The 24,340-nt window shown below is 34.6% G+C and overlaps 1 protein-coding gene across 1 annotated transcript in view; it reads left to right on the top strand.

The window, feature by feature from the left end:
• The window catches only part of LOC150093808 (protogenin-like), a 497,946-nt gene that overhangs the window by 270,717 nt on the left and 202,889 nt on the right, over positions 1-24,340 (top strand). The window contains exons 13-14 of the mRNA XM_090412521.1: positions 6,817-7,005; positions 20,094-20,213. Of these exons, the coding sequence (XP_090268647.1) occupies positions 6,817-7,005; positions 20,094-20,213 (309 nt within the window). The remainder of the gene's footprint in view (positions 1-6,816; positions 7,006-20,093; positions 20,214-24,340) is intronic.

Raw genomic sequence — 24,340 nt, 5'->3', positions numbered from 1 at the left:
CAGTTTTATTTCCCTTTTTATATATGGGTACTATGAGAGCTCTACTCCAATCATCGGGAATTCGTCCCTCTGTCCAGGCTTTCTGAACTATGCAGTGCAGCCACTGTAAGACTCTTATACCACCATACTTCAGCATTTCTGGTCGAATATCATCTACTCCTGCTGCCTTTCCACATTTCAAGCCTTTGATGGCTTTTTCTACTTCAAGTATGGATATGTATTCCTGACTGCATGCCTGGTCAGTGTTTTTTATCACTGTGCTGTCATCACTGCTTGTTTCATTTAGCAGTTTTTCAAAGTAATTACTCCATACTTCAAGGATATCTTTTTCTCCTGTTTTCATTTCACCTTTATCATCTCTAATTCCTTTTACAGCACTCTTTCCTCCATTCCTAAGCTTCTTCAACAACCTCCAGAATATTTTGCCACCTTCTTGATATTTATTTTCTATATTCTTGCCAAAGTCCTCCCATGACTTTTGTTTAGCTAGTTTTACACACTGTTTAGCTTTCTTACATTTGTCTCTGTATTCTGTAAGAGTAAAAGCTGACTTATTTGCCAGGAACTTTTGATATGCTTTCTTCTTTTCCTTCACTGCCTCTTTAACTTCCTGTGTCCACCACGGAGTTCTGATTTTTTTATCCTTGCACACAACCTCACCACATGCCTCTCTGGCAGAATCAATCAATGTTTCTTTCAGAGTTTGCCACTGAATCTCCAAGGTTTGATTCCTGTTCTCAAACTCTTTCATTTTCTTTTCAATAATATTTCTGTATTTTAGTCTACAGTTCACATCTGAGAGCTGCTCAACTTTTATTCGCTTTAAAACTTTCTTACATGTTATTCTTTTCAATATGAAATTCAATTTTATCCTGCTCAAGACTAAATAGTGATCACTTCCAATTTCAAATCCTCTGTACACTCTGGTGTCCTGCACCAGGGAGAAAACATCACTATCAACAATAACATAGTCAATGAGACTTTTCTTATTCCTAGCCTCTTCTCTCCATGTGAATTTGTGCACATTTTTATGTTGGAACATGGTGTTAGTAATAACCAGTCCATGTCCTGAGCAGAAATCCAACAGATATTTGCCATTATTATTAGCTTTGCTCTTTTCTCCAAATTTTCCCAAAATATTTTTGTATGTCTCACAATCATTTCCTACTCTACTATTTAGATCCCCAACAAGGACCAACTTTTCCTTTTTCATTGTGTCAGTTGCTTTTTCTAAAGCCTCAAAAAATTCCTCCACTTCTACCTTAGTAGAACCTTCTCTGGGACCATAGGCACAAATAAGTCTCATTGTCCAGTTCCCCATTCTCATATTTGCCCACATTACTCTACTTGAGACTGACTGCCATTCAAGAAGATTAGCCTCGTATTTTGTGTTGAATACTATGGCTACTCCTTCTTTTCCTTGATTGTCATTGCCTGAATATAACATTTTGTATTTATTGCTCAGAAAGATCTCACCAGTTTTGGTCTTTTTTGTTTCAGTCACCCCTATTATGTCGATCTGGTACTTATCTAATTCCTCAGCTAGCTCCATTTCTTTGCCATTCAGGCTTCTTACGTTGATAGTACCGATCTTTAACTCTGGTGATGTTGAGTTGGGGTTTGTTTTCAGATTTGTTCCAGTAGCTGACTTTTCGCTGTTTGCCCTGGTTCCCTGGCGAAAACAACGGGGGCCTTGTTTAACTGGGCGACGCCCCAGCCGGCATGAAATTTTGTCATGTTGTACCATCATTTTTTATTTTGGTTTAACCAATAAGAATACAATTTGGTCGGCTAAATCCCAAATTGCCAGCCCATCCTCGTTCGTTCAGTATCAAAGTAGATACCCAACAGGGTGCACCACGAGAAGGTGAGGATTGAAGATTAGGTCAGAAGCCCTGGTCGGTACTCCGCATTCCTTTAAAGGCTATGTGGAGGTCTCCTCTCAGTTATACAGCTTTGACCCTTAAGCACTGCCTCAAGCATGGAAAAAGTTTTTAATATTGAATTGTGTGAAAATTATTTCTCTGTCCATTAAGGAATTACAACCCTCTACACGCAATGCTTGCTGGAAAAAAATATGGCCTGAAGCTGTTCTGGAACAAAATTTTGTACCTCCAGTGGATGCCAAGCTAAGTCGTATAATAAACGTCGCACACATTTTTGGTGGAGAGTTCTTTTGTGGTATGGTTCAAAACGAAATTAGTGAATTAATTGATGGGGAAACAGATTTAAATGAGGAGGAACTGGTACAATTAATAGATGATGTCGAACCAAATGACTGGGAAAGTTCTGCTGAAGATTCTGATTGTGATGAATCCGTTAAAGAATTCAGTTTAAAGAAATTAGCAGAAGGAGTGGATTTGGCAAGAAAGCTAGGAAGTTATTTTACGGTTAATGTTCCCTCAGTGGAGTGCTCCGGAAAATTCACGAGAAATTGGATATTTGTTTAGCTCCCTATTATGAACTTAATAAAAAAAATTGCAGCATAGTGGTAATAAGCAAGGTCTTATTACTGATTTCTTGATAACTTAAACCAGCCGAAGTAGGCAATGTGAATTATGCAAATGATTTCAAGTGATGAAGATGTCCGGCCACTCGTAAATAAAGAACATTTACGAAATGTTATTTTTGAAGACAGTGATTACGATTCAAATAGGCACTTTATTTTATTTTGCCTAAGACATTTGTATGCATTATGTGCAATGAAGTTTGCGCATACAATTGTAATTTTTATAAGTTTGTACATATGTATGTATTTGTTTCAGAGTTTATATGTTTTCTTAACTTACATGAATTACCTGAATTAAATAAAAATATATTTTTGTTGGATATGTCATTGTTGTTTATATAATAAAAAGAAACTGATTTCTGAACATAACCCTACTTTTTCTATGTGATCTGGTCTAATTTCAGGTCTAATTTCATTTTATCATATAGATGATGAATGACAGTGGAAATAACATTGTCTTATTGTAATCCTCATTTCTTCATTAATTCTTCATTTCTAACTGCTGATATAAGGTTTCATTTATACTACATACATTTAGTATTTTGAACAGTTTTTGCTTGAAGACTTAATACAAATCTATATTTTATTTCTGTGATATCTCATATTTTTCTCTTAAACTAAAAAGAGGTCATTTTAATTGTTATTTATCTTGAATTCGCATTGTTTTTTCTCAGCTTCACCAGTTTGTTTTAGCCATGTCTCATGCATGCTTACATTAATCTCTTAAAATACTTAAAACTTATGAAATTTGTATATAATTCTCACATTTTTCATTTCATAAATTAATACAGTACATTGACCATATCTGGGATTTGGTCTTCTGAACAGACCCTCCAGTTATGCAGGATAGCCACTGTAAAATTTTAACATCTCCATATGTGAACGTTTCTTAATCATGTATTTAGACGTGGTGCTTGTTGAAGCTCATATTTAGAATGTTAAAAAAAATCCTAATGGCTCCCTGAATTAGCTAAAAGAACACATATTTTGGTTTCTTTCTCCTGCTCCTCTAGATGTGCAGATCACCTGGCATTCGTAAGCACAGTTCTCATGAATTTAGTGTGAGCATAACATCATTAAATAAAAGTTGAGTTTAATATTTCAGATTTCAACATCAGGTCTAATTATGTCACTCTTATGATGTAGATGATGAATGACAGTGGAAATAATATTGTCTTATCGTAATCCTGATTTCTTCATTAAGTCCATCCCATAGTAGATGTTGCAGGCTTCCTTAACTTTAGACAGGCAACATGCTAGTTCTTTAACACTCCTGGCTGGCCATGCATTATCTTATATGTGGGATTCCATCCACTTCAAATCTTTGGTCCAGAAGTTGGTTTTGTTTGGTACTGATATGGTTAGTTTTGGCATTACTTCTTTATTTACTGGTCTCTCCCTTTTTTGTTCTCCAAGGGTAGTACAGCAGTGGACTAACTCCTCCCCTAATTTGTGTCTAAGATGCCCTTGATGCTTCAGTTCTTGGACCTTCTGTTTGCCTGATATATATTTGTGTTCTCATTTCGCCAAGTGGCTCAGACACATTGGGTTCATTACATCTCTGCCTCAACATCCAAGAATCGTGTTTACTATAGAAAAAAAAAAGCATGTCTTTTAATTCCTTATCTCCCTAATGGCATTTTTTTTTTTTTTTTAATAGAAAATATGCCTACCTTCAGACTCCTACCCATTCATCAATATTGTATCATGGAAACTAATTGCAACTGGCTTTTTTTTTTCTAGGCAGGGCTCTCACAGATGGGATGTTTTTTTTTGCATCTCTTCATGTCTGATGCCTGCAATGCCAAAGAAATTTAAGAGAATGGAATGCTTTCTCTCCTTCTCAGTGTGAAAATTGCAATAGAACTATCACTGTTCTCTCTGGCTGGTACACTTCAGAAAAAATAGCTAAAACTTTGGGAAGTCTGTGTACTGCTTTCAGGTCCTATTTGAATCTGGCTACCCATTTCTCTCCTGGAGATAAACTTCCTCTTCCTTGTTCAGGTGTATATTGGATTCCTTATTCTTGTAATAGGTTCTGTTGTGATTGGGCTAGGAAATATACCAGCACCCATATTGTGGAGCATAGGAGATTTATCTGGCACGACAACTGTGATCAGTAAGGTCTGACCAACCATGCATTGGTCACCTTGCATGAAAAAAAAAAAAAAAAAAAAGTGAATATAAACATGACACTTTTTTCTTTTTTTTTTTTTTTAATTGGCAGCAAATTTTATAAGAACCAAATCTTAATATGATAGTGGGAAACTTCCCAGGATTTAAGAAACAGTAATTTGTAGACCTTCCACCAAATTTGTAGGGTTGTCTACCGGCACACTCACGTAGGGAAACCAGTCTTACAACTTTTAGGCTTGGTGCTTAATATCTATCACTTATTTTGAATGTATTATTTCACAATTCTCATTGTATCCCTTGATAGTACTACACAAAAAAGTTACACCATTACTAACTTCCAATCAAGAATTTTCTTCCAAATTAATCTGTCATATGTCAAGACTCCAACATTATCAGATCTTATATTTCTGCCTTCTAAGACACTTCTTACTGTATCAATCCACCTAGATCTTAGCCTTTATCTGGGTCTTTTTCTTGCCACACCGGCAAAGAACACTTGATTTGCTAATCTTTCCTCTCCCATTCTGTTAAGTAACCATATACCATCTGAGATTAGCTCTGCTAACATATTCCTGTTGCTAACTGTCAAGTTCTTCATTTTTCTTTCTTCATATCCTCATTTTTAATTATATTGCCATTGATGCCATCTGCTCACTTCCCTAATCTTTCTCAGAACGCTCATATTATCTGTGGTCTCCAATCTTTGGTCAAGTGTTTAACCCAGCTCTCAGATCTATTAATTAAAATTGGTTTGAATACTGTTTTGTATACAGTTAATTTAGTGTTTGACTAATTTATCTCTATTCCATATAAATTTATTCAGCTGACTTCCAACCATACCAGCTTTACTAATTCTGTTGGCTATTTCAAAATTTAATTTGCCTTCTTCAATAAAAATTGTGCCTAAATAGCAGAAATGGCTTACTTCTTTTATAGATTCGCCATTCAGGATACAGTTGATGTTTTCAATGTTTCTACTTATATTCATTGTCTTTATTTATTTCTTTATTTTTATTGCTGATTTCCATATCAAATTTATTATAACAGTTATTCAATTTAGTCAGGGTATCTTGCAGACTTGTACTGGATTTACCCAGACAACGTAATCTGTATGAAGTAAAGAGCTAAGATTAACATTGCTAATTTTGATATTGGATTTAACACCAGTTGCCTTCATTAACCTCTGCCTCAACATCCAAGAATCCCATTCACTTTAGTGGGAAAAAAAAGGTCTGTCTTTTAATTCCTTATCTCTTTAATGGCATTCTTTTTCATTTTATAGAAAATATGCCTGCCTTCAGACTCCTACCCTGTCAACAATATTGTATCATGGAAACTAATTGCAACTGACTCCCCCCCCAGACAGGTCTCTCACGATGGGATATCTTTTTTTTTCTACATCCCTTCATGTCTGATGCCTGCAATATCAAAGAAATGTAATGTAATCCATATAGATAAATGAAAGAATAAGAATAATGTGAAGACAATCTTTGTGTGCGTTCTTGAATTCTAACTGCTGGCTTACAGCTTAAATAGAGATTATGTATTGCCCAATATAATGTTCTATTTACATCATATAACTGTAGCATTTTGAAAAGTTTTCCTCTTGGCAACTTGTCATATGCTTTTTCCAGATCTACAAAACTTAAAATACAAATCCTTGTTATATTTTCAAGATTTCTCAACTATTGGTTTTAAAGTGAAAAATCAGTTCCTTACAACCTCTGTTTGACCCAAATCCAGCTTGTTCTTCACCAAGTTTCCCATCCACAATTTTTCTTAGCCATTTCTCATATATTTGCATAACCAAGAACACTCAGTAGGGAAATATCTCTACTGAGATAATGGTAAGTGCCTACTGTATTTCTGTTCAGGACATGGACTAGTTATTAATAACATTATGTTTCAATATAAAATTCTGCACGATTTCACATGGAGAGAAGATGAAAGAAATAAAGTCTCACTGACTATGTTATTGTTGATAGATATTTTTCCATAGGATTTTTATTAAGAGTACATAGGTAAGATGTTGTATTTAGTGAACTGTAATGCTATCAACACAGAACGCCCAGTTGACTTTGTTTCTATTATTTTTACTCATCAGTTTTGCTTTTAAAATAATAGCTGATAATATTCCATTCAGTTCACCCTACTAATTTATATTTTAACAGTACCACTTTCTCCAATTCTTCATCTGACTGTTGTGAATATAACTACCCTTGAAGTTAAGTGGACCATGCCACCATTGAATGTTTACCCAGTTGATGGATTCAGGCTTCGGTATCGGCAGCAAAGTCATCCTTTGAAAGGGCCAATAAATGTACCATCTAATTTAACACATCACTTGCTTACTGATTTAGGTAACTACAGTATCTTTTAGTTAATGTTCTAATGATAATTTTTTCCTAAATTTGCAGAGTAATTATTTATTTTCTATACTGATCTGTAAGTTGCATTATTTTGTAAATAGTTTGTAGATTTACAAAAAAATGAATGTCATAGATTTATTGTTTTTGTCACAGGCCTCTTTCCTCTTGCTTCTTTTAGGTAGTATTTGTGATGATTATAATTTATTAAGATAATAATTTTTAGGATACTTAATTTTTTTGATTTGATTACAGATGAAATGTACAAGCACTAAAATTTGTGGTTTTTTTTTTTTTTTTTGGTTCTCATTTTAGATAGTAGTATTAAAACTATAGCATTCCTTTAAAACTTTTTCTCCCCTCTTTTCATTTATTGAATTCTAAAATAATCATAATATTTTATTAATTTAAATTTAAAATGCAGTAATAAATTAAATATATTTTAATTTCTGATGGTGTAGGAGTGTACAGATGATTTGAAATCGGAAGTGATCACCATTTAGTATTGAGCAGGTTAAAATTGAATTTTGTATTGAAAAGAAGAACATGAGTTCTAAAGTGAATAAAAGTCGAGCAGCCCCCAGAAGTGAACTGTAGACTAAAATATACAAGCATTATTCAAGAAAAAAAAAGAGTTTGAGAACAGGAATAAAACCTTGAGATTCAGTGGTAAGCTCTGAAGAAAACATTGATTAAGTCAGTTAGAGAGGCATGTGGTGAGGTTGTCTGCAAGGAAAAAAAATCAGAACTCAAACTCCATGATGGACAAAAGAAGTTATAGAGGCAGCGAAGGAAAAGAAGAAAGCATATTAAAAATTCCTGACAAATAATTCAGCTTGTGCTCTTACAGAATACAGAGACAAACATAAGAAAGCTAAACACTGTGTAAAACGAGCTAAACAAAAGTCATGCAAAGACTTTGGTAACAACATAGAAAATAAATATCAAGAAGGTGGCAAGATATTCTGGACGTTATTGAAGAAGCTCAGAAATGGAGGAAAGAGTGCTATAAAAGGAATTAGAGATGATAAAGGTGATATGCAAACTGGAGAAAAAGATATCCTTGAAGTATGGAGTAATTACTTTGAAAAATTGTTAATTGAAACTAGCAGTGATGACAGCACAGTGTTAAAAAAACACTGATCAGGCATGCAATCAGGAATACATATCCATACATGAAGTAGAAAAAACCATCAAAATCTGAAATGTGGAAAAGCAGCTGGAGTAAATGATATTTTACTGGAAATGCTCAAGTATGGAGGTATAAAAGCCTTACAGTGACTGCACTGCATAGTTCAGAAGGCCTGGACAAAGTGACTAATTCCAGATGATTGGAGTAGAGATCTCATAGTACCCATATATAAAAAGGGGAATAAAACTGAATGTGAGAATTACATAGGTATTTCCCTACTGATTGTTCCTAGTAAGATTTATGCAAGTATGCTTGAGAAACAATTGAGAAGGATTGTAGAAGATAAAACTTGGTGAAGAACAAGCTGGATTCAGGCCAAGTAGAGACTGTCAAGATCAGATTTTCACTTTATGACAAATAGTTGAGAAGTCATGGGAATATAACAAAGATCTGTATTTAAGTTTTGTAGATCTGGAAAAAGTACATGACAAGGTGCCATGTGAGAAGCTATTCAAAATGCTACAGTTGTATGGTGTCAGTGGGGCATTATGTCAAGCAATACTTAGTCTTTATTTGAGTTGTAAGTTGGAATTGAAGGAAGTACAGGAAGATGGTTTAATGTTATATATGATGTAAGACAAGGATGTTCATTATAACTTCTGTTATTCATTATCTATATGGATCACTTTATGAAGGAAAATGGTATTAAACCTGATATCGAAATTGGAGATGTTAATTTAATGTCAGCTCCTTGCTTTATGCGGACGATGTTATACTTCTAAATAAATCCACTACAAGTCTGCAAGATTCCCTGACTAAATTGGGTGGTATGAAGGTCAGCAATAAGAAGACAAAGACAATGAAAATAGGCAGAAGCATTGAAAATATCAACTGCATTGTGAATGGAGAACCTATAGAACAAGTAAAACATTTCAGCTAGTTAGGCACGATTTTTAGTGAAGATGGTAAATTAAATATGGAAATAGACAACAGAATCTGCAAAGCAGGTATGGTAGGAAGTCAATAGAATAAATTTATATAGAATAAGAGAGAAATTAGTCAAAACCCTAAATTAGCTGTATACAAGACAGTGTTCAAACCAATTTTAACTTATGGAGCTGAGAGCTGGGTTAGAAATAAATCACCTGACCAAAGACTAGAGACCACAGATATGAGAGTCCTGAGAAAGATTAGGGATGTGAACAGATGGCATCAATGGCAATATTATTAAATATGAGGGTATTAGGAAAGAACTTGACATTGTTAGCATCCAGGAATGTGTTAGCAGAGCTAATCTCAGGTGGTATATTCACTTAAACAGAACAGGAAATGGGAAGATTAGCAAAACAGTGTTCTCTGCCAGGTTGGCAGGAAAAAGACCCAGAGGAACACCACAGCATAGGTGGATTGATACAGTAAAAAGTGTCTTAGAAGGCAGAAATATAAGATCTGACAGTGTTGGATCCTTGACGAGTAACAGATTGATTTGGAGGAAAATTGTACATAGTAATGAAGTAAATTTTTCATGTAGTACTACACCCCTTGAGGCTAAATGTCAGGAATTTGCTGCTGATGATGATAATTTCTAATATAACAGTAAGACGAATGGTATTTTTCATTTATCATTTAATAATTTATTAATACTGAAAGAGTCATGAAATTTGTTGCAAGTAATACAAAACAAAACCTTGGTATGTGCAGAATAGATCATTCCCCCTGGGAAATTTCAAAATTTTTGTACCAATTCCTTATCTCTGGACTATGAAAGAGCTACCAATTTTTTAGTGTTCAGCATATTATTATTGTTATTTTTTATTTTAAGTATCAAACTTTGAAAATTGCAATCTTTCAGGTGTTGATTTGCCATGGAATTCTGTGGATGGGATAACATCCTGTGCTCAGGCAGCATTTCACATCATCAAATTCCTGCCATCCATTGGCCCTCAAGGGGTGTACAGGATTATGATAGTACTACATGAAAAATTTACATCATTACTAACTTCCTATCTACGATTTTCCTCCAAATTAGTCTGTTACTTGTCAAGACTCCAACATTATCAGATCTTATATTTCTTTCATCTAAGGCACTTTTTACTGTATCAATCCACCTATATCTTGGTCTTCCTCTGGGTCTTTTTCCTGCCAACCTGGCAGAGAACACTTGTTTTGCTAATCTTTCCTCGCTCATTCTATTTAAGTGACCATACTACTTGAGATTAGCTCTGCTAATGCATTCCCTGATCCTGACAATGTCAAGTTCTTTCCTAATATCCTCGTTTTTAATATGATATTGCCATTAATGCGATCTGTTCAATCCTCTAATCTTTCTCAGGACTCTCATATCTGAGGTCTCTAGTCTTTGGTCAAATGTTTTACTTCTGACCCAGCTCTCAGATCCATAAGTTAAAACTGGTTTGAACACTGTCTTGTATACAGCTAATTTAGTGTTCCGACTAATTTCTCTCTTATTCCATATAAATTTATTCTATTGACTTCCTACCATACTGGCTTTGTTGATTCTGTTTTAATTTACCATCTTCACTAAAATTCATCCCTAAGTAGTTGAAATGTTTTACTTGTTCCACAGGTTCTCCATTCACAACACAGTTGACATTTTCAACAAATCTACCTTTTTTCATTGTCTTTATCTTTTTATTGCTTACCTTCATACCATATCTATTACATCAGTTATTCAGTTTAGTCAGGGAGTCTTGCAGATCTGTAGCTGGTTTATTTAGGAGTATAACATGATCTGCATAAAGCAAAGAGCTGAGATTAATATCTCCAATTTTGATGTCAGGTTTAATACCACTTTCCTTCATAATGTGATCCTTATTCTTGTTGAAAGGCTTATACGCTGGTTAAACATGAGAACTAATATTTAAGGAATTGACAGCGTATACTAGAAATATAAATTAAATAAACTTTAATATATACTTTCCGATATTTCGGCAAACGTCACGTTGCCATCTTCTTGGGAACTTAATACAAAGACACATGCACACAAGTACTAATAACAGCAAATGAGACTGAAGCTAGGAAGCTACCGTTTTCCTAAAGTCCTGATGGTGCCCCCTGGCGGGCTATATTGGTAGTTCTTGGCCTTTGAGCTGAAGTTCTTCTGATAAAAGTTTCCCAAATTTGGGGCAGTTTCATGCATCCAAATTTGTTGAGGTTTGGCATGTTCCTAAGGGCCGAGGCTGATTCCATGAATAGTCTTTCATACTTGAACTTGCTGCGGTGTATTACTGTGGCTTTCTTCCATCTTATTCTGTGGCGAGTATCCAGAGCGTGGTCTGCAAGCCCAGAGTGGCTGTACTGGTGAAATCGGATGTAATCCTTGTGTTCTGAGATTCTGATATTTGCTGTCCTGCTTGTTTGGCCAAAGTAGGACAATTTACAGCTGCAAGGGTCCTGGTATACACCAGGTAGGTCTAGGGGAAGTGGTTGGTCTTTAGTGGAGCAGATAAGGGATGCCAGTTTTCTATGTGGTCTGTAACAAGTGGTCAATTCATGTTTTTTTAAGATTTTATTGATTTTTTCTGAGGTGCCTCGGATGTAGGGAATGGTGATGGATTTAGAGTAATCTTTTTTGTGAAGGGGAGGGGGTGGTGTGTTGTGGATAACTGGGTTAAGTATTTTTTGGAGGGGGAAGCCATTGGCTGAGAAAGTGTCACGGATGTGATTTTGTTCAGTGGTTAGGGCTTGATCATTTGAACAGATTATTTTTGCCCTGTTGAATAATGTCTTAATAACTCCATATTGTTGTGTGTGTGTGTGTGGGGGGGGGGTGGTGATGGGATTGTTGGTGAATGTATCTGCCTGTATGGGTGGGTTTTCTATAAACTGAGAAAACCAAGGTTCCATCAGGTTGGCGGGTGACTAGTGTGTCTAGGAAGGGGAGGTTATTGTTTTCCTCTTTTTTCAGGGTGAACTTGATTCTAGGGTGTTGGTTGTTTAAGTGTGTTAGGAAGGAGAGGAGTGAATCCGGGTCATGTGACCAAATAGCAAAAACATCATCAACGTAGCGAAGCCATATGGTAGGTTTTTGTGGGGCTGAGTTTAAGGCTTTCTCTTCAAACGTCTCCATGAAGAAGTTGGCCAAGGGTGGGGAAAGTGGTGAACCCATGGCTGTCCCCTCTATCTGTTTGTAGAATTTTTCCTGCCAAACGAAATAGCCTGAGTTCATTGTAAACTGAAATAGGGCTGAGATATCGGGAAGAAATTTAGCTTGGATTAGCTCTAAGGTTTCTTTGAGGGGGACATTCGTGAATAGGGAGGAGACATCAAAACTGACCATTATGTGATTATGTTGGAGTGTAAGGTTTTCTATACTGGCTTTGAAGTGGGCTGAGTTTTTTATGTGTGATGGTGTGTTGCCAGTATAGTGTGAGAGCGCTTTGGCTAAATGCTTGGCTAGTTTGTAAGTGGGGGAATCAATGTCATCCACTATGGGACGTAATGGCACATTTTCCTTTGTGTATTTTTGGGAGCCCATATATGCGGGGGGGGGGGGGGGTCTAGAGTTATAGGGTTTTAGTCTGTTGGTAATCTCCACAGGCCAAGAAGTGACCTTCTTAAGGAGCCTATGGAGTTTTCTAATTTGTGAGTTGGTGGGATTGTAATCAATGGGGAGGTAGGTGGAACGATCTAATAGTAAAGCCTCGAGCTTACCTGTGTAGTCTTTAAGATTGAGTACCACAGTGGCGTTCCCCTTATCTGCTTTGGTGATCACTATTTCTTTGTTTCTCTTCAATTCTTGTAGTGACTTGTATTGATAAATTGTCCTACTTTGGCCAAACAGGCAGGACAGCAAATATCAGAATCTCAGAACACAAGGATTACATCCGATTTCACCAGTACAGCCAATCTTGGGCTTGCAGACCACGCTCTGGATACTCGCCAAAGAATAAGATGGAAGAAAGCCACAGTAATACACCGCAGCAAGTTCAAGTATGAAAGACTATTCATGGAATCAGCCTCGGCCCTTAGGAACATGCCAAACCTCAACAAATTTGGATGCATGAGACTGTCCCAAATTTGGGAAACTTTTGTCAGAAGAACTTCAGCCCAAAGGCTAAGAACTACCAATATAGCCCGCCATGCGGCACCATCAGGACTTTAGGAAAACGTTAGCTTCCTAGCTTCAGTCTCATTTGCTGTTATTAGTACTTGTGTGCAAGTGTCTTTGTATTAAGTTCCCAAGAAGATGGCAACGTGACGTTTGCCGAAATATCGGAAAGTATATATTAAAGTTTATTTAATTTATATTTCTAGTATACGCTGTCAATTCCTTAAATATTAGTTATCATAATGTGATCCATATAGATAATGAATAACAGAGGTGATAATATACATCCTTGTCTGACACCAGATTTAACATTAAACCACGTTCCTGTACTTCAATTCTAACTGCTGACTTACAACTCAAATAAAGACTAAGTATTGCTTGATATGATGCCCTATTGACACCATATAACTGTAGTGTATTGAATAGCTTCTCTCTTGGCACCTTGTCATAGGCCTTTTCCAAATCGACAAAAATTAAATGCAGATCTTTGTTATATTAATATGATTTCTCAGCTATTTGTCGTAAAGTAAAGATCTGAGAAGAAACAATTCTTCTCAACCATTTCTCAAGTATACTTGCATTTTTACCAGGAACATTTAGTAGGGAACTACCTCTGTAATTCTCATATTCAGTTTTATTTCCCTTTTTATGTATGGGTACTATGAGAGCTCTACTCCAATCATCAGGAATTCGTCCCTCTGTCCAGGCCTTTTGAACTATGCAGTGCAGCCACTGGAAAACTTTTATACCACCATAGTTCAGCATTTCTGGTCGAATATCATCTACTTCTGCTGCCTTTCCACATTTCAAGCTTTTGATAGCTTTTTCTACTTCAAGTATAGATATGTATTCCTGACTGTATGCCTGTTTAGTGTTTTTTGCTTCTGTGCTATCACTGCTTGTTTCATTTAGCAGTTTTTCGAAGTAATTACACCATAGTTAAAGGATATCTTTTTCTTCCATTTTCATGTCACCTTTATCATATCTAACTTCTTTTACAGCACCCTTTCCTTCATTTCTAAGCTTCTTCAACAACCTCCAGAATATTTTGCCACCTTCTTGATATTTATTTTCTATGTTCTTGCCAAAGTCCTCCCATGACTTTTGTTTAGCTAGTTTTACACAGTGTTTAGCTTTCTTACATTTGTCTCTGTATTCTCTAAGACCACAAGCTGACTTATTTGCCAGAAAAATTTGATATGCTTTCTTCTCTTCCTTCACTGCCTCTTTAACTTCCTGTGCATGGAGTTCTGATTTTTCTATCCTTGTAGACAACCTCATCACATGCCTCTCTGGCTGAATCAATCAGGGTTTTCTTCAAGGCTTGCCACTGAATCTCCAAGATTTGGTTCCTTTTCTGAAATTCTTTCATTTTTTCTTCAATAATCTTTGTGTATTTTAGTCTACAGTTCATATCTGAGAGCTGTTCAACTTTTATTCACTTTAAAACTTTCTTATATGTTATTCTTTTCAATATGAAATTCAATTTTATCCTGCTCAAGACTAAATAGTGATCACTTCAAATTTCAAATCCTCTGTACACTCTGGTGTCCTGCATTAGGGAGAAAACATCACTATCAACAATAACATAGTCAATGAGCCTTTTCTTATTCCTTGCCTGTTCTCTCCATGTGAATTTGTGCACATTTTTATGTTGGAACATAGTGTTAGTGATATGTCCAGTGATATGACCAGTCCATGTCCTGAGCAGAAATCCAACTTGTATTTGCCATTATTATGAGCTTTGCTCTTTTCTCCAAATTTTCCCAAAATATATTTGTATGTCTGACAAATTGCACTTCGTTGCAGTTGAATATTGATAGTGTAATATATATGATGTTTATACGATACTTATTTTTTTAAGTTTTGATTGTATACTTCATTCGAAATATATACTTATTTATCTTGTTTATTTCAACTCAGTTAACTTATTATACTTAACAGTCGTGACTCCATTGTTCTTAATCCGATGCTTGATTTAGTGTGCTACAGTTAATACTTTCTTTCAATTAGACGACCCCCCCCCTATTTTTTTCTCGATGTCGTAACTATGCTCAATCACGTGCACAAATTTGTTTATAACATAGGAATTGCCTCTGGCTGGAGTCAATCACTTTGTCTAAACAGTAAGTATTTTTCTATATCGATTTCTGAAAATTTATTTATTTATTACGACTGCGCAATCAGAAATCGAAGATAGGACTTAAATATCCTTCCATTAGAAAAAACACTCGGCAAAGCTCGGAATTATCTTTTACACTTATGACTATATCAAGCAACGCAATACTTTATTCTTCAGTCGTGGCTACTTATCTCTGTAGATCACACAGGTTCGGCCTTTTTATGAGAAGTGCATTGGTATATAGGAATCAGGCAAGTTATTTGACAAACAAAACAATTTATTCATGCTAATTAAAGTACATTAAAGTTAACACTAAGCACAAAATCTTTTTCCCGACTCTATACTTCTCAGCAATATTAACTTAGATCTTAAATTATCCAATCTGGTTCAACAATTCTCCTTTAAATAAACAGACTAAAGTAATATTTGTGCCTACACTTAAGTTATACAAAATAACAGACCTACACATACTATACCACAGGCAAGCTTGGACAATAATAAACATAAACTGGATGATACCTAACTTATCCAGCGACGACCATCGAAATGACCTCTCCTCCTAAACGGTCTTCTAGTTAACTACGGCTGACCTTCTCCGCAACGAACCCTCTTCACGATGACTGACTTTCCTCGAAAAAACTTTTCTCTCCCCGTGTCTGTGTTTTAGCTCTCTTGATGTCTCTCCCTTTTATGCAGCTCAATTGACCCTGGGTCGTGCTACTATTTTATTCCCCTGGGTATTCATAGAGGTCTTTCTCCCCACCGTTTAGATCGCTGCCTTAAGGCAGGAAACCCCATACATTCTTAACCTTCGCCTGTGCGATGGCCTTAGGTCTTATTCTTAATCCCGTCTGGTATGTTTCTTTGTCTTAACAATCTAGTGTTACAATTCATTCAGACATTTTTTTTTGTCTTTTGTTGTTGTACAGCAAATCAATAGTTAAATATTAACCAAAATTACAAGTATATTAAATTAATTTGAATTCCTAAGTAAAATTGGTATAGAAAAAATCTATTCTAAAAATTGTGTCTATTCAAGATTTTACAATAGGCATTGTTGTTCAAGCATAGCGATAGCTATTCTTGAACAATGAGTGTTATAATATATTAGTTTTTTTTTATGAATACTAGATTTTTTCCTTATGATTGATATGAGTGATTTTAATTGCTCTTCTCATTTTGACTGCAGAGTAGCCAGTTTTCTGTTACTTCAAATAACTTCTTTATTTTTTTATGCGATCAGCTTTGTACACATTAATATTATTCTGAATTATTTTGTGATCATATTTTTCTTTAAACTATTTCTGTTTTTGTTAAGGGAAGTTGGCATCTGTCCATCTAGAATCTGTACAGATAAGATTGTTATTCGCACCTTTTGGCTTGTTTTTTTAGTTTGAAGTAATGTGCAATCTGTTTACACTGCTAAATTGTTTGTAGAGTACCATGTCCATGCTCTTCTTTATCATTGGAAGAAGGAGTTCGTCAGTGCCTTAGTGCACACTGAACTGATCTTCTTTATCTTCATTTGTTTCAGAATCCAGAGCTGTGTTTTCCACTTAAAGCCTCTTCAGGTATAAGTCTCTCTCTCATTGAGGAGAGCCTACACTCAGTCAGTATGGATCATTCCCTTTTGACTGTAAAGACCTCAGGTAAGATTCTCTGCATGGTACGAAGACGAAGAAACATTTACAAGGGCTTTTCATTTGAAGTGACTTAGCCAGTCTTATAAGGAGGTTGTAAGGTTATTACTTATTAAATTTTTCATCACATAAAATAGGCAAACTGGCCAGAACGAACACATTGACAGACGTGATATACTGTCTTCATAGCTTTAAGTGGTTCAGCCATTATCGAGGCATTGAAGGTGTGCCCAGCATAGTTCGTTGATCATCTAGGCATGTAAACCTCATCATGATAAGGTGGTAGTCAATGAGAAGGAGAGCTAAGCAGATGAGGTAAATTTCCACACTCCCTCCTTAACCTATCTTCTCATCACTGTCACATGAAATTATTCATCATCATGCATATCAAGATTCCGGCCTTAGAAGTCATCGTTGAATCATTTAAGAGGACATCCTGGTTTTCTTTTTCCTAATGGCCTGTATTTTAAGACTTGTTTGTTTTGGTAATCTTTCTGTTTTCATTCTTTGAACGTGTTCCATCCATTTTTGTTTATATTTTTTAATTTTTTCTATTACTGGTTCCTGGTTTAATTCTTTCATAATTTCTTCATTTCTTTCGTGATTAAATAGGGTATACTTTGCAGTTTTTCTCATAAACTTCATTTCTGCTGCTGTTAATCTTTGTTTGTCTTTTTGTTTTATTATCCAGATTTTGCTTCCACACATTAAAACTGGTGGGGCTACTGTATTGTATACTTTTAGTCTGGTTTGTTTTTGAACTAGGTTTGGTTTAAATATAGAGTTAATTACACCTGCTATTTTTAAATATTTTGCAATTTTTACGTTTATATCTTTTTCATTTTCACATGTGATTGTACATCCTAGGTAGTTAAATGAATTCACCTGTTCTAAGATCTTGTTATCTATTACTATTTTAGTTCTTGCTGGATCTTGTCCTTTAAAGGCCATAGTTTTTGATTTTTCTGTTGATATTATCATACCATAATCTTTGGATATTTCATTTAGATCTAAAATAGCTTTCTGTAGTTTATCTTCAGAATTTGTAATTATTATTTGGTCGTTGGCAAAAAGGAGAGTGTTTAAGTTCACTGTAGGAGAAAGTTTAATTCCTTGATGTAACTTTTTATTCCATTTTGTTATTATTTCATTTAAGTAGATATTAAAAAGAGTTGCTGAGAGGGGACATCCCTATCGGACCCCTTGGTTTATCTCTCTCGTATATGATAGCTCGTGATTTAATCTTATTTGTATTTGATTATTTTCATATATACTTGTGATAGCTTTTAGGATATTATTTGGTATTTGTCTTTCTTTAAATATGTTAATATGTTTCTTTTAACTTTGTCAAATGCTTTTTCAAATTCTATAAATGCAGTATGTGTTTCTAAATTGTATTCTCTTCTTTTCTCTATTATTAATTTTAAGCAAAAGGCCGGGTCTGTACGTGATCGTCCTTTTTTAAATCCATTCTGTACTTCTAAAATAAAGTTTTCGGAATATTTCATTAGTTTGCTATTTAAGATTCTGCTATATATTTTGTAACAGGAATTTAGTATACTGATACCTCTATAGTTTTTAGGGTCATCTCTATTACCTTTTTTAAAGATAGGAATCACAATTGCTTTTTTCCATTCTATTGGGGGGGGGGTACCAGTTGAATAAATTTTATTTAAAAATAATAAGAGTCTTTCTTTGAATCTAGTTCCTGCATATTTATATAGTTCTGAACCTAGTTTATCTTCTCCAGGTGATTTTCCATTTCTTGTTTCTTTCAGGCTGATTTCTAATTCTTCTTTAGTTATTTCCTTTTCATTTTCATTAATTGTTTGCCAGTTGTCTTTTTTAAAATATTTGTCTGTTCACAATTCTGTGTTTCTTCTAATTCTTCTAATTTCAATTCAGTGTTTAATTTTATGTTTTCTTTGGTATCTGCATTTAAGTGTTTCAATATTTTCTATACATTGGGTCTTATTTTATATAAATCATGTTCTAAATTAGAAACAACTTTGTTCCATGATTCTCTATATCTTTTTCTGACTTCTCTTTTAGCTATGGCTGTTATTCTTTTATATTCTATTTCATCTTCTAATCTTTTACTGCTTAACCATTTGTGATAGGCTTCTTTTTTCTTTTTGATTATTTCTTTCATTGTATCATCCCAGATCTTCAATTTTTTCCTTTTATTGAATTTTTTGGTCTTTCCTAAGCTTTCATTTGCTGCTGCATTTAGTATCGTTTTTATATTAAACCATTCTATTTCTATTTCTTCATTTTGTTTTATTTTGTCTAGATATTGGTTAATTATTTGTTCATATAGCCATTGTACATTTGTGTCATTCAATAGTCTAGTTTTATAAACAAATGTTTCAATTTTTCTTTCTGTTCTTGTTACTTGTAGCCATTTAGGTGGTAATTTTAATTTTATTTTAACAAGGAAGTGGTCACTGCTTATTTCATATCCTCTGTGAACTCTAACATCTAGTGAAAATTTTGATGCTTTTTCATTTAGTATAAAGTAATCTAATATTATAGACCAGGTGATGGAATAGATGGTGGAGATAGTATGCATAAACAAATTGATGAAATGAGTGGAAGGAGGGTAATTATTATGGGGGATTTCAACTATGGTAACATTGATTGGAAGGAGGAGAGGACACATGTGAGTAAGGAAATGGATTTTATTCAATTATTAAGGAATAACTATCTGAGACAGCATGTAATTGAAAATACTAGGGGAGTGAGAGTACTGGACCTGGTAATAGTATCTCAAAATTTGACTAATGAATATGACCATGTTGCCACCTATTCTGTGAATCCTTACATCTGTGAATCCATTATTTAAAAGTTATACCATCTTAAGTAAATCACTGCTGGACAATTCATTTCTCAAGCTACAAGGTATAGTATATACCTTGTAGTATATGTAGTATATATAGTATATATGTATATATAGTATATACCCATTACTCAATCTACAAGCTACCTTGTAGATTGAGTAATGGGTATGTACTGATATTCATTCATTTTTGTCTTTGTTATTAAGCTGTTGCTCAAGTTTCATCTAGCTTTAACTAGTATCATCTCTTTCTCATAAGCATTATATTTTCTTTATAGCTCCACAAACATGGTATGAAGTTCATGTACTGGGTTATAATGACCAAGGAGAGGGTCCTGAATCAGTTCGCAATATCCTTACCCTTCCAGAAGATCACCCGGATATTGAAACTGTAGAAGGTAGATATTCCTAATTCTGATTTATGTTCATTCAGTAATGCTACACTTATTGTTTGTCAGTTTTAGGTGCATATCGCAAAATGTGTATAAATTTTTGTTTGCTGTAGAGATTTTATTGAAATTCACAGAAAATTTGTCAAGCCATGATTGGCTGAGATATGAAGAAATAAAACATGTCAGAATTTTATATTGCAGTAAATTCACTATGACTGGATAGAATTTAATAATTGGGATTTAGAATGTAACATGCATCAGTTTTCCATTCCTATTCAGTCATTTTTAATTGACAAAATCTGACAAAACGATTCTCAATGATAATTCTTCACCTGCTGAATGGAATTTAATGAAATTATGGTCTTCTAAGATCTCAGTCATTTGAAATTTAGAAACTTTAAAGGGTCATTAACAAGTGAAATCATCAGGGGATTTGAAGTTGCATAATTTTTGATTTTGATAAAAGTTTGATAAAAATTTTGTCACCTCATCCTTTTAGGTGAAAGAAGACATATGTTTTAGATTTTTCTTGCCATCCTGTTATTCATGATCATTTCTACTCTGCATCCATAGAATTTCACAATTTAAAAGGATTTAAAATTAATTTTAGCTGACTTCAGTATTGTCCAATTTCTGATTTTTACTGCCATTTTAATGCTCAAGATGTGTATTTTTTTAATTACTTATTTGCATTTTCAAACAAAGTAATTTCATTCCAAGATGGCAACTTGCATGCTTTAGGTATTACAAATCCCACTTTGTACTCTATCCTGCATGCCTTAAGTTGAATTTTGCATTTTATGTATGTGTAGTGGAGTGTCAGCCCCAAATGACCTTGAATGAAGCATTTTCACTCTGTAAAAAAACTTCCTCAAAACTTGTAAAAAAAAATAATAAATAAAAAAATCTGGCTGACTTTGAAGTCCAAAAATTCATTATGCGGAGGATGTAATAAGATTTGAATTCTTTATAAAAAATTAATTAATATGGTAATGCAAATTTCTCTTTCTTTTTGCTTTATTTTCTTCCCTTTATTCTAGACAGCCTTTTGAAAATAAATTCATTACCATCTTTTCTCACCACTTCCTTTTGTAATTGCCAGGGATGTCCCCATGTCCTTGCTCCTTTTCCCTGTTCCACCAAATGAAAGAACTCCCCACTGACATTCTTGTAACTACTTCTCAACAGTTTAAAAGTCTCAGTCATAAAGGGGTTGAGTTCAAGGCTATCTGGTGAAAAGACATGCCGTTAGAAAGCTCCTGAAAGATCTGTGATTTTTGTTGGTTTATCGGGTGTTTTCTTAGATTTAATGGTGTATTGTTAGTATTTTATTGTAGTTTTTTTAGTGTAATTATTGTACTACAGCATTTTATAACATAATTGCACAAATATTATTAGTTTTTATTTAAGAATGATGCTGAAAACTTGTCACAACAGGGCAGTGTCTAAAGCTGAAGTTGTTACTACTGAGGAGAGCATTTGCCCTGAATGAACAAAGTGCTACTGCAGTGATGATGATGATTTATATGAGGATAAGCTTGACATTAGAAATATCTTAATTAAAAGAAATTATTAGAAAATTGACCGAAAATTAGAAAAAGTGGAAAAACGTTTAACTAAACTTAGACAGGATAAGAAAAACGATCAGAACAAGAACAGGCAGGAAAGCACTGAACATGGTAAGTTAGCTAAAATCTAGGAAAAAAAGAGGTGATATGATATGGTGATATTCAATCTTAAAATTGAATCTAGTGATTTGATCTTAAATTGAATTAAAATTCTGGTGATTCAATCTTAAAATTGAACTAGAAGTGGCACTTAACCCACCACCACTACTAGTTTCCCAGGGACAAAAATTAAAGATATGACAAACATAATTGAAAAACAAAAAATAAAAATAAAAGAGATGATAGTTCTGGTAGATACAAATAGTTTAAGTAGTGACAAATATAGAATGTGCGAAGATGTGAAAAGTCTGTTGGAAGAAGTGAGAAAAAAATGTTAGAGAGTAAAAATTGTAGGGTTGCTACCCAGATATGACAGTACCGAGTTAAGAAGGACGGCAATGATGGCAAATAATTTCATGCACAGGCTGTGTAGAAGAAATCAATGTGAGTTTTTAGATGTGTAGGGTGAGTTTGACAGAAAAGACTTGTGTAAGAGGGATGACCTGCACTTGAATTCATTTCACATCAGGAGCCTGGAAAAATTACTTCTTGGTATGAGACCTAACGCAGAGAGTCAGAAACTGGATCATCAGTGAAGGAATGGGAAAAATGCGTGTGAAAGTTCAGCTATGGTATGCAAATGTGATAAAGATATGAATGTCTTCGAACATGGTTATGTATGTGGTGAAGAGGTGGAAAAATATGCTTTAGATTCGGACCTTTTGAATATGTCTGGGGAAAGAAAAGAGAAGGTTCTAAAACAAGACCAAATAGATTGCATATCTAATTATAAGAATAGGCTAGGTGGTAATTTATTATGTCCATACACAAATTCCAGGAGCATCAGAAACAAAGGGGTTGAGTTTGTTGTTTTATTGAATATTGGCCTAAGATTGTTGGCATTAGTGAAACCTGGCTACCAGAATCAGATATGGTAACTGAGATCAAGTGTAATGAGTTTACTATTTTTAGGAATCAGAGAAGAAATATGAGAGGAGGGGGAGTACTTCTAATGATATCAGATGACTTAAGTCCAATTAGGGTAGAAACACAAGAAAACAATGATGATAACAATGCTCCATAAAATGGTGAGTTTGAGGCTATCTGGTGTGAATTGGAGGCTAACAAAATGAAATATATGGTAGGATGCTGCTACTGACCTGGTGGCTGAGTTGCAGGGGACGAAGAAATACATAGCTAATTTAGCCTTATGGGTACTAAATGAGTGATTATTATGCTTGACTTTAATTATCCAAGCATTGATTAGATCGAAGAGAAATCTCATTGATAGGAATGAAGAGGAATTTATTGAATTGTTGAGAGACAACTTTCTCAAGCAACATGTGAAAGAAGGAACTCAAGGTCAAAGAGTTAGATTTCTACATAGCATCAGAAGGGGTTGCTGTTAAGAATATATTCCATTTTGCCACCAGTTGGTTACAGTGATTGTGCTTTCTTTGGAAGTATCTGATTATATTGATGTTCCCATTAGAATAGGTTACATAATGCTGAACTGCAAAGCTGGAAATTATGATCAACTTAAGAGAATACTATCTTTGGCCCCTTGGTATCAGTTACTGAATGGGAAAAATGTCAGCAATGCATGGGAATATTTGAAAAAGTGCTTAAATGAGGCAGTATCTGAATGTATTCCTAGTGTTCAAAGAATAAATAGATTTGGGAATGAAATGGATGTGCAATCTTATTAAGCAAGAGATCCACAAGGAGAAGATAATGTGGAAAAAATATCGTGAGAATAAGAGTTGAGAGGAGTTATGAAATATATAAAGCTCAGGTTAGAAAAGTATCGAGTTGTGCTGTAAGCTAAAGTGAAGTATGAAAGAAATTGGCCATGCAACAAGCTAAAGGCAATCCAAAAGAATTTTGTTGTTATGCTATAAGCAAAAAAAAAAAAAAAAAAAAAAAAAAAAGAGAGAGAGAGAGAATGAATATGAAAGAATAACTTCATCGAATGTTGATGGTACTCAAGTGTTGGAAGCTATTGAGATTATTCATTTAATGAGTGCTCACTTTGCTGAGATATATCAACCAAGTGTATGTAACCTGGTGCACACTGCTACTGCTACGTTGGATCGAGAGGTTCGTGAAAATGAGGTTGAAGAGCTGTTGCATAACTCGGATAAGAATTTGTCTATAGGGACAGATGGAATATTGGACTGTTTGCTAAAGGAATTGGCTAGGCCTTTCACGTGCTTGTATATCTTGAGTCTCAGCTCAGGAATGCGTGATAGTTCCATTGTACAAGGGTGGTGCAAAAACTGATGTGTCTAACTACCGACCTGTCAGCATCTATAGTGTGGTAGTGAAGATTTTAGAGAAGTTCATAAGAACTCACATACAGAAATGGGTAGACAAATGAGCTATACTCTGCAAGGAGCAACATGGGTTTACTAAAGGAAGGTCATGTTGTAGCAGTTTGCTTATATTTTATAACAATGTTATGGC

Source organism: Typopeltis vanoorti, chromosome 23, assembly GCF_054136105.1.
Source record: "Typopeltis vanoorti isolate ZY-2024b chromosome 23, IOZ_Tvanoo_1.0, whole genome shotgun sequence".
In the NCBI taxonomy this organism is placed as follows: domain Eukaryota; kingdom Metazoa; phylum Arthropoda; class Arachnida; order Uropygi; family Thelyphonidae; genus Typopeltis; species Typopeltis vanoorti.
Note: the sequence above shows the minus strand (reverse complement) of the source record. Positions and strands in the feature narration are given on the sequence as shown.